At 28.8% G+C, this 12,321-nt stretch overlaps 1 protein-coding gene across 1 annotated transcript; it reads left to right on the plus strand.

Annotated features, from left to right (window-relative positions):
* The first annotated feature begins 11,308 nt into the window (after positions 1–11,308).
* LOC150029475 (CHD3-type chromatin-remodeling factor CHR7-like) lies at positions 11,309–12,317 on the plus strand. The gene is made up of 5 exons (XM_090302979.1): positions 11,309–11,464; positions 11,591–11,802; positions 11,910–12,005; positions 12,093–12,229; positions 12,276–12,317. Exons 1-5 carry the CDS (start codon positions 11,439–11,441, stop codon positions 12,315–12,317), a joined length of 513 nt encoding a protein of 170 aa, XP_090159105.1. The 5' UTR covers positions 11,309–11,438.
* The last annotated feature ends 4 nt before the right edge of the window (positions 12,318–12,321 follow it).

Below are 12,321 nucleotides of genomic sequence, written 5' to 3' on the forward strand. Positions count from 1 at the left end.
TGTTTGAACACAGGACTACATCAGGTCCAGCATTGCAATGTAGCAAAGCTTGCTGCACTTGATGGCCCATACTGCATACCTGCGACGGGCTTTCACCTAAGCCCAAGAGAGCTACAAACTCCAGCCGCTGGGCCTGAAAGAATATAAACCTGCAAGCACCAAACAACAGCTCTGTCCACAAAAACTATAACAGCTTTGGAGCAAACCCTAAAAAATTAAATAAAAATAATTTAAAAAGATTAATGTTATGTATTATATTATTTTGAGAATGTAAATATGTAATGGTATTATAATATGCTCGGGTGTCTTTATATGGGGTAGGTGATGTGAGAGCAGGTTTATGATTCCGAATTCAACAACTTCATCAAATGGTTTATCATGAATAAATCAAAAATATATTTAATACACATAGTTATTAATAGTAAATCCATTTATTATATACTTTAACGTCTCACTTGCTTATTAAATCATATTATGGTAACTCTTCGTCTTTCCATTTATTCCCCCCTAATCAATTTTTTTTCTGCTACTCCCAATATATAGAAAGAGAATTCATTATATAAATTTGTATATTAAATTGATAGGCCATGTAGTGGTTAGAAATATTGTAGTGTATAACATTTTTCTAATGTTGAAGACCCTTATCATTTTATATAGTTTTCCTCCTAATTTTATATAAATGGATAGAAAATTGAAGATTTTAAGAAAGAAATAAAGAAAAAGAAAAACAGAGATCAGGAAAGAAATAATTGTGGATACCAGCAAATTAGAATTTACATTAATTATGAATATTACTTAAATATTTATTATTTTTAAATTTTAATTAATTAAAATATTTTTTTAAAGAATATTTTAATTTTAGCTCATGTATTTTAAAGAATATTTTAATCTTTATAAAAAATTATTTATTGTAGCTCATGTATTTTAAGAATCCTCTAAACATCATCTTTAATTGAATAACTAATTCAAAATGTAAGAAGTAAAAAAAATTTGGCACCACAATATTCCATAACCACTAATTCCTAGCATGGCTATAAGACCAACTTAATTAGGAATGACAAAGTGGGTGGATCGTGCAGGTTAACTCGTTGATCTTTGAGAAAAAAATATGAAACGGACTGTCTATTCCAATTTGCTGGCCCATTTAGGTATGTCCAGCATAATCTGCAGTCCACACAGGTCAAGTGCAGGGCAGGGCGAATTGGCTCGCAGAATCTGCATAACTTAAATATCTAAAAATTTCATTTTGCACCTCATATATTTTTCATGCAATCTCATATTTTAAAAAATTATAAAATTATCCATTCCAAATTTTATAATCTGGAATACAAATTTGTATTATGGATGGTGTAATGATCATACCATCCTATTAACAATAAAAAATCAAAACTACATGTACTTAAATGAAAAAAAAATAAAAATATTTCGAACGTTTAATTAAGTTAACTAATATGTTATATGTAAAATTACTATAAAATTTAGATAATTAAGTTGGTTGATCTAAATACAATTAGGATAATACTTAATATGATTTAATGAAATCTAATCCTAACTTCGCATTATAAATTACAAACACAAGCTTTACATGAAAACTATTCCACAATCTACAAATAAATTATATTTCGTTTCCTTTAATATTTCGTTCATTTCAAGAGACGTAAGTCTTAAACCGAACTTTGATGAATTTTCTTTTGTTTAAACTCAAATTTGCTAATATTGAACGTTTTATTAATTAGCAAAACAAAATCAATAAATAGAAACATTAGGGTACTCTAACTGTATAGAAAAAAATAAAATTTAAGTGTTCAAGTACTCATGGAACGTTGATTTTCTTTGTACGATGTTTTTACTAGACTTGGATTTTCTTTGTGGTACTCAAGCTTGTTAATCTCGAACTTCAGATTCTCCACAATCCAAGTTTTGAACTCCATATCTACTTTGGTTAATTTAGTTCCATTATTCTTTCTTAATTTTTAATTGAAAAAGGAGATGGTAACACAAGTTAGTTATGAGAGCAAAATTTTGAAGATCTAGGAGAATAACATCTTCCTCCTCCTTTTATCTAATATGCTTTGGTTATTTCAACAACCACTCAATCCTATGATAAAGTATTAGCATCAAAAGTATTAACTTCCATATTTTATGTTTAATATTGAACCTATAATAAAAGTAATTTTGCGTGGATTTTTTTTTTTTCAAAAACTTACAATATTTTTCTAATTTCTTATAATATATGTTGTGGAGTGGTATTGTTTAATATTTTTTGTTTTGCATGGTTCTATTTTATTACAATAATAATGAATTTTTTGCTTTATTTTAACATGTTTTGTTTTTACAATAAAATATTTAAAAAAATTGTTCAATTTATAAGAATTGTAATAGTCTTTTATATTTTTTTATATTTATTTATTATTTACTCATTAAAAAAACATTAATAAAAAATAATATATTCACAGCTCACACCAATTTACAACCCTGCTATTCTCAAATATCGTACCGTTAATTAATTAAGACGTGTTAATTGGAAGTTGATTTAGTAAAAAGTTGTTTGATGGGTTGACTTTGGAAAGAGTGTTTGTAATAAAAGCTGTGAGTTTTGATTGGAATAGAAAACGCAGGTAGGTATCTGTTGAAGTTGGGTGGCATGAAGCATTCAATAGGTTGTTTTTGGAAAGAGCAAAGATAGCTTGAAAACCCCATTTGAAGTTGGGTGGCGTGATCACTCTTTATTTTATGTCAGAACTCTTCCTCTTCTCTTCTTTGAAATCATTCAACTCTGCATGCTATCGTTATTTATCAGTTTCGCATGTTCCTCGAAGCACACAATTAAGGACAATTTTCCACTCAACATTTGAAAATCCACCTTCAAAATTTATTTGTATTAAGAATACCGTTGAGTCACATTTTCATCTTTCAAAATTTACCCTTTTGAAATATTAAATTTATACCGTCTTAAGTAAAACATTTATACACATTTTCATCTCTTTCTTTTCACTTCTATAACTACATAACAATGTCATACAACATAACCTATAAAGAATACATAGTAAAAGAACATACGAGAGGAGATGTTGCTAAGCTATCTAATTGCTCTGAAACAAAGTAAAAGGTTCAAAATCCATTCAAAATAGGAAAAAATAATGTGTGACAGCTTACTTTATAATTGGTGTTGTAAGTGAAATGAATTACGTGGATGTTCTACTCCACTAGACGATTCTACAACACAAGCATTTGAAAACATATTTTAGCAAACACGTTTTGAATTAAATGTAACACAGATAAACATAAACATAATTTCTAGTATGAATTACTTATAATATGTTGACTTATAAGATCTGTTATCCTAATTTATCCACTTACATTAAAAATTGTACTCCAAAATTTTTATAATCAATATTTCTATAATCAATGACCCATATGTCTTCGATTATAACAAAATAATACAATGATACTATAAAAAGATATTTATCCTTTTTGAAAGAAAGGTATGAATTCAACTAAATTATTCACTATTTGCAAGATATTTTTAGTCTTTTTATATTGTACCCACTCTAACATATGACATTAAAGTTAGACTCATGTATTAGAAGTTGTATTGTAACTTTTTATGTTCAATAATATTACTAATATTACATTAAATAAAGCATAATCTAATTAAGGAACATATGACATGTAAATTTTTTTTATGTCATATTATGACAATTATGATTCTAACCAAAGTAATTTCATATCTTCCGTTTATATAAGTCTCTCGTTATTGGAAAAGTAAACTAGTGTGGAATCCTCATGTCTCATAAAACTCAAGGAAACTTTTTTTTTCTCTTGTATAATTTGTCATGTGACGTCCACATTATTTGTTTGACATTTTGGAAAACCCATGACATAGAATATGCTTTTATATAACTTGAGTTGATAGAATTTCAAAAATTATATACAATTTTTCTTTTTATAAGGAATATTAACTATAATATAAAAAAATGTAAAAGATATTTTCCAACAATCTACATGTTTTACTAAATTACGGAAAATATAACTTGCCATTATCATATTATTAAAAATATAAAAAATAGGTTTAATGTTGAGAAATTGTTTACAAAATTATTTTTTAAGGTTGACTTTTTTTTATAATTGACAACACATGCATTGTTTTAGGTTTGTTCAATTTGAATGAAGCATAATCTGATTATATTAGTTGTTATCCTGATTGCATTGCATTCTAAAAATATACTTGATTTGCATTGCATTAATGGAATGAAATATGATTTATTCACCTACCCTAAATTTCATTTTCAGACTTGGTTTTCTGCAGATAAGTCCAGAATTTAAAAGGTAAAGAAAAACAGAAAAGGTTCCATGCAGCATACGAAACAAAACTTTGATCTGTTTTATCTGCTGCTGTTTCACAGCCCTGCTATCCAATGGCCAAAAGGTGCTCTGCACAATACCACCAGCTGCTCTGCACCATACATAAATAAAAGCACAAGGCGCTCTGCACAATACCAAAAACCCAAAAGGCTGATTTTTTTCTCGTACCCAATAACCACCAAACCTAGTTTTTGAAGTTCAAGAAAAGAAAATGGTTCAATCGCTATCACACGCATGAGGACAAGATTGAGCCATGTTGGACATAAATGGTGGCGACCAGTAACAGCACCAGATCTACAACAGCCACGACAAAACCACCTGCGATGACATTGAAAAAAACAATGATATGAAGAACACCAGAACAACAGCAGGAAGAGGTCCAAGGAGAAGAAGAGTGAGAAGAGGCTGAGAGTGATGGGAAAAGAACAGGGGTGAAAGAGAATCCGTTGTAGCATGAAATGACGAAAATACCATTATATTAGAGAAGGTTGTTAAAATATTATTATTGTTTTTCTTAACTATGATACATGTACAACTCGTTTTTTTACATCCATCCAACAACTTCTAATATTATTATTTTAATATTTTAATATAATTTAATTATAAATATATATATTAAATATTTTTTATTAAAACTGTCACATCAAAAATTTATATAACTTTTTAGTAATGAAAGTATAATTTTTCTTATTTTTATTATGTTGATTAAAAAACTCTCATCATATTTTCGATTTCATAATGGTTCAAAAAGAAATACTGAAATTAACTATACAAATTTTTTAACTTAACAACCAATAATAATATCATTTTATTTAAAAAATTTATTTTCACTTTACAATTGTTCTAATCATAAAATAATACATTTAACTACTGAAATAAATAAAAATAAAATAATAATATTTTTGGTTATTAAGTGGGAGTGTGAAAAAAATTATAGTGTCAAATTATTACCATCCATAATTAGTACGTAGTAAATTAATTTGTTATATGAATTATGTTTGCTTTATTTAAAACATAGTTGTATGACATGAGGTTAGTAATATCTTAATTTGAATAGATATTGCTGAGCATTTACATTTTAATGTAAATATCTTTTTTTTTTGTTTATTATTTGTTGATAATTTTTTTTTATTGTTTTGTAAATAATTTTAAAAGTTTCACTACTTATTTTCTTCAAATACTTTATATACCATTATGCTTCAAATAGTTTGCTATATTTTGAAACTTTAAGTTGAAAAAGACAATTTAGTTATTGTGAGTTTTGTTATTCATATTTTTTTTTCTAAAAACTATTTATTGTATTAATTTAATCATTATAGCAACTAATTATTTTTTATCTCTAAAATTGGTTTCTATTTCATGATTTTCTTGAGAGCATGCAAAATTCTCTACCAGGAAGGAAAAAATATACACAAAAGAATAAATTTTCAAATTTTACCAAAACTCTTTTCATTTTAGTTAAAACATCATCAATATTTATTAGAAACTATTTAACAATAATATAAACTAATTTAGAAACTAAAAATTATTTTAGTTTTTAAAATGGTCTCTAATTTAGTCACCATAATAACTAATTATTTTTTTCTCTAAAATTATTTTCTATTTGATGGTTTTCTTGTAGTGTTTTAGCTACTAATATTTTAGATTCTAAATTAGTCTCTAAAAGACTAATAGAGATTAATTTAGAACCTAAGTAGTTAGTAGTTAAAATCTTGGTAGCTAACAAATTTTTTTATCAACAAAAATAAAATAAATTAAAAAAAAGACATTTCAATGGTATCCCAACCCGTATACATCCAAGAACCCTTACAAAATAAAGGTAAAATATTTTTAAAAACTATTCAGTAACTAATAGTCAGAAACCAATTTAAAAACTATTTTATCAATTAATAATAAAAACAATTTTAAATATCTAATCGAATCAATATAGTGACTAATTTTTTAGTATCTAAAACTAATTTTTATTTAATGATCTTAATAATCTATTGTCATTAAAATTCAATCTCACAATACATCTGGTTGTATATCATATTTGAATTTCAACATTGAAACAATTTAATTTAAAACATGAACAAACAAGTTATTATAATATAAGGTGAATATAAATTTTTAAATTCATAACTCAAATGTAATTAACTATGTTCATCAATGTGCACGGATAATTTAAAAAATTAATTTATATTTCATCATAAAATTAAAAGAAATTGAGATGTGAAAATGAAAAGTAATTTTGATCCTTTAAAATATTTACCCATGTTTACATTAATTACATTAATATAGTTATATCAAACTATACTGTTATATAAATTGAAAATTTTATTTATTATTGAATTATAACTATATACATATATTATATTTTATTTTATACGATTTTTTTTAAAATTGAAAGAATAAAAAGTTATTCACAACACTTACAAAATATTATATTATTTGATACATTATTTATATGTAATAAAATCAGCCATAATAACTGTCTTTGAATTTGAAATTAATGTTTTATAATGGATAGTGCTTTATAATGAAGAAGATTAATTACTAAGATATTGGTAATAAGTATATGAAGTGCAACCTTGACTTTGACTTATAGAGTAATAGAGGTGATCATTCCTATCCTTAGATTTGTTAATAGATTTCATTTTTCTATTAAAATTATTTTTTAATTCAATAAAATCGTAATATTTAAGCATTTAATTATTTTTTTAAAGCAACTGTTCGTTACACGTAAGATTGTAAAAGAAAAAAGACATCACATGCGTGCGCATTAAACCTAATAGCCTTGGGAAGATGCTACTGTGTAATCCTCTCATTTGCGGCTCCTAACGACAATGCAAAGTTACCGAATTGTTAGGAGCAACCAATACTAACGAGAATATATTAGGGTTTTGTACGTGTAATTGATGAAACTAAATGCACACGTTTATCATGTATAAATCAAACGACATAATTAATAATTAATTAATATTTGATTGGTTTGTATAAGAAAAATTTCTAAAATAGATATTTAGGCTCACATCTTCCTGAAACTATTAAATAATAATTAATAGACATGTATGAGGTAACACAAACATATCTAGATTTCTTTTATTATTTTATCTAGTGATTTGGTTAGCTTTTATATATATATATATATATATATATATATTTATTGATGGAGATATGCTTTCATAGTTTTCGGATTTTGTTGGTGAATGGCGGAAACATCATGGATTGGAGATGAAGCAAGGTCCTTCTAAGAGTGGTGGCTACCTTGAAGGTACATGAGAGGTAGAGATTGAGAGTGGTGAGGCCAACTCTACTTGGAAAGGACGAATTTGTGAAGATTAAAAGCCTAACCTAGGAGGTTTTGAGTAAGAAGTGAAATTGACACAATTTAACAGCAATTCACTAAGTATATTAATCTTGAATTTACATGACCTAAACACCTCATTATATAGCAAGTGAGGGTTGGATTTGAACAAGAGAATTGAAGGGAATTTCAAATGAAAAAGAATTTGAAATTGACGCCTATTGTACACTTAGCACATGGAGCACATGTATCATATTTAACATGTGATGGAAACGTTTAGCACATGTTAAATATGGAAAATGTGGAAAATGTGTCTTGTTTAAACATAACCGGCCTTGGTTAAAATTAGGTGTTTTAGAAATCCTAATTTAACCAAGGTTGGTTTTTAGGTGCCAAATTTCATCTACGGAAAAATTACAAATAAAATTTCTATGCTAATTTTGACAAGAATTTAAAAACTATTCTACACTAGAGTTTATGGCATGTAAAATGCGTCCTCTTGACCCCTCTTGACCATAACTCTAATGGTTGCCTCAATTTGACATGTTTGATGGACTTTCAATGGATTGGTGCCGGACCCTCTTCCATCATTTTCGCTCAACTAAAATTTCATGTCTCATGATTATGCTCAACTAAGAGTATTTTAATGATTTTTTTATCGACAAAGGGAGTGAATGTGGAGAAAAGTAAATTCTCAATATCATGGTTTTAATTAAAATAATTACTTTGGACACCCAAACAACTAAACAATCAAGTGCCAACTCGACACGAAGAGTCAGATGACAATTCCAACCATGGTTGAGAGTGATAGTGAGCTCTAGTTTTTTTTTTCTTTTTTCTTAGCCATGAATCAATTAAATAATTGAGACTTTTGGGTGTCTCAACCTTTTATATTAAAAAGTCGCTTCATATACTCCAAGTCAATATTAAACGGCAAAATAAATATTATAAAGGAGTTCATCGTTAACAACACCCCAACGAAAATACATCTTTTGATAAAGCCATATTATACCTATCACATAGTTTCCTATCTATGATGTCTTTCTATTACATTCATCCAGATTCAAAGTTTATTAAGCCAGTTTACTCTCGTTAATCCTTCGTACAAAATACAAATATACATTTGAGTCAATATTATCTATACTTTCATTCCATGAGGCTCTGCTAAAGAGATAAATTAGTAATACCAGGCCAAATAAAGCCCCTATTATACATATCACATAGTTTCCTATCTATGTTGTCTTTCTATTACATTCAGCCAGATTCAAAGTTTATTAAGCCAATTTACCCTCCTTTAGGTTAATCATTCGTACAAAATACAAATATAAATTTGAGTCAATATTATCTATACTTTCATGAAGCTCTGCTAAAGAGATAAAGTTAGTAATACCAGCCCAAATAAAGCCCCTATTATACATATCACATAATTTCCTATCTATGCTGCCTTTCTATTACATTCAGCCAGATTCAAAGTTTATTAAGTCAATTTACCCTCTTTTAGGTTAATCATTCGTACAAAATACAAATATACATTTGAGTCAATATTATCTATACTTTCATTCCATCATGAGACTCCTATTTTCCTTCCTGCAACCCACCAAAAAAATCTCTGCTAAAGAGATAAAGTTAGTAATACCAGCCCAAATTGTTTATTAGACCATATACTTAATTGGTTTCTTCACTAAATACCACTCCGTTAAGCGAACAACCATTATAAATAAACATTACCTAAAAAATTGCAGCCTACCTGAAACAATATCTCATAACCTCACACAGTCATTTTGTCATCTATTATTCCCTTTCTCCTCTACTTACTGAGAAATCTTAAGCATTCCTTAGGTCCATACACACCATTGAGGTATGTAATAGCAAGATATTATTAGAGTCAGTGAATGTGGAGAAAAGTAAATTCTCAATATCATGGTTTTAATTAAAATAATTACTTGGACACCCAATTAACAACTTATGATAACTAAACAATCAAATGCCAACTGGACCTGAAGAGTCAGATGACAATTCCCACCATTGTTGAGAGTGACAGTGAGCTCTAGTTTTTCTTTTTTTTTTCTCAGCCATGAATCAATTAAATAATTGAGACACTTTTGAGTGTTTCAACCTTTTACATTCCTATATTCCAAATCAATATTAAACAGCAAAATAAATATCATAAAGGAGCTCGTCCCCTAACCACACCTCCAAAGAAAATACATATTTTGATAAAGTCTCTATTATACATATCACATAGTTTCCTATCTATGCTGTCTTTCTATTTCATTCAGCCAGATTCAAAGTTTATTAAACCAGTTTATCCTCCTTTAGGTTAATCATTCGTACAAAATACAAATATACTTTTGACTAAATATTATCTATACTTTCATTCTATCATGAGGCTCCTGTTTCCTAATAGTAATGTCAGCCCAAACAGTTTATTAGACCATATACTTAATTGGTTCCTTCACTAAATAGCACTCCGCTCCGCTCCGCTCCGGTTAAACGAACAACCATTATAAATAAGCATTACCCAAAAAATTGCAACCTACTTGAAAGTATCTCATAACCTCACACAGTTCTTCTGTTATATATTTCACATTCCCTTCCTCCTCTACTGAGAGATCTCAAGCATTCTTGACTAGATATTGTGTCAAAGTGAAAATCTCGACACAATCTACTCTGCCATTCTTCAAGATAACATTCCTTTTTTCCCATATTTCTCCTATCACCCCTATCCACATACAACCCCACATCCTTTTATCTTTGGTGTTGTTTAAACATTGTTTACCCTACATTGTGAAGGTAGTACCCCAGTTAGCCATGATTTCCCACCATTGCTCAAAACAAGTTTTTACATATATCTCTGGTATATGGCAACAGGTATCATCAATGCTCATTTGATTTTGTTACGTAAAACATGTAAATATTTAATTTTTTTCTTTCACCCCATGTTTTGATATTTCTATCCTTCCGAATAATAGAAAGAGAATGCATGTCAAGCTTGTGGAGAAAAAGGAGATCTTCGGAGCTGTGAAACATGCTCCTACTCTTTCCATCCATGTTGTATACTCTCACCAGTTAGAAGCCTCATTCGAGATAGTTGGACGTGCTCTCAGTGTGTAAGTCTATGATACCTTTAGCAAATGTAATGCTTGAGTGATGGCTTTACCATTGTACTAATAATATCAACTACTTTTGCAGGCTAGCCCAATGAATGGAATTGATAAGATATTAGATTGTGAGATGCGTTCTGTGGTAGCAACTGGTGAAAGTGATGCAACAAAGTTGGAGTCAAAGCAGAATTTTGTCAAGCAATATCTTGTTAAGTGGAAGGGACTCTCATATTTGCACTGCACATGGTAGATTCATTGATTATTTTGTTATTTCATAACTTTCTATTCCTTTCTTTGAATCTTGAAGTCTTTCTCACTGTTATTGTTCACTACAGTTGTTAGTTTTTTATATCTTGTTCATTGATTTCTCTTTCAAAACTTCATGTTGAGTTTTTATTTCGTCTGAATCTTGTAGTCTTGCTCACTCTTATTAGTTTTGAATATCTTGTTCATTGATTTCTCTTTCAAAACTGCTTGTTAAGTTTTTTATTTGATCTGAGTTTTTTTATTTATTATTATTTACCAGTTACAATTTCTCTCTCTTTAGGGTTCCTGAGGAAGAGTTTTTGAAGGCTTACGAGAGTCAGCCAGGTCTAAAGATCAAAATAAACAGCTTCCATCATCGTATAGATTCAGCGAAGAATCCTAATGAAGATTTTGTTCCCATTAGACCTGAATGGACTATGGTTGATCGAATAATTGCTTGCAGGTTCATCCATAACAAACTTTATTTCCAATTTCCTTATTTGAAAACTAATATGCGATGAACATATTCCTAAGTGGACATGATTAAAATTTAGACTGACTCATGGAGTGTGTTGTTTATATGGTACAGTGGTAGCGATGATAAGAAGGAATATCTTGTGAAGTGGAAAGAGCTTCCATATGATGAGTGCTATTGGGAGCTGGAGTCAGATATCTCTGCATTTCAAATAGAAATAGAAAGATTCAACACATTTCAGTCTAGATCAAGGGAAGGTTCTGAATCGAATAATCTTCAGAAAGAATTTGTACAGTACGAAAATAGCCCACAATTTCTTTCAGGGGGTATGTATTTTGACCGATTGATTCTTCCAACAGTACTATGTATCATATTATTTAATCAAATTTGGACCAACTTAATCACCTGCATTCATGTTTATGTATATATGAAGGTTCACTGCATCCATATCAACTTGAAGGATTGAACTTCTTGCGATCTTCATGGTCCAAGCAAACTCATGTTATACTTTCTGATGAAATGGGGCTTGGTACTTAAATTTGTCTTCATCGCTTTATTCTTAATTTGTAGTTTCAAGCAGTAGTGTCACCTTAGAGGCTGAGTTTTTCTTTTTCAGGAAAAACCATACCAAGTATTGCTTTCTTAGCATCTCTTTTTGAAGAGAATGTTTCTCCACATCTGGTGGTTGCTCCACTTTCAACATTAAGAAACTGGGAACGTGAATTTGCAACGTGGGCACCTCACATGAATGTGGTATGTATATGTGATTCTCTAGTTATATTTCCATTTATGTGTTTAGGGTTTAAGTGTTATTGTTCTAAGTGTATGTTGGTTTGTGTAGGTTA

The sequence above is a fragment of the Phaseolus vulgaris genome, chromosome 1 (assembly GCF_051622355.1).
Source record: "Phaseolus vulgaris cultivar YP4 chromosome 1, ASM5162235v1, whole genome shotgun sequence".
In the NCBI taxonomy this organism is placed as follows: Eukaryota; Viridiplantae; Streptophyta; class Magnoliopsida; order Fabales; family Fabaceae; genus Phaseolus; species Phaseolus vulgaris.

Bases quoted from the DNA above. Each gene is read 5' to 3' on its own strand.
- LOC150029475 (XM_090302979.1), top strand. From the start codon at position 11,439: ATGGTTGATCGAATAATTGCTTGCAG. The intron at 12,006-12,092 runs GTACTTAAATTT...TTTCTTTTTCAG, and splicing joins TTCTGATGAAATGGGGCTTG to GAAAAACCATACCAAGTATT. The intron at 12,230-12,275 runs GTATGTATATGT...TTATGTGTTTAG, and splicing joins GGGCACCTCACATGAATGTG to GGTTTAAGTGTTATTGTTCT.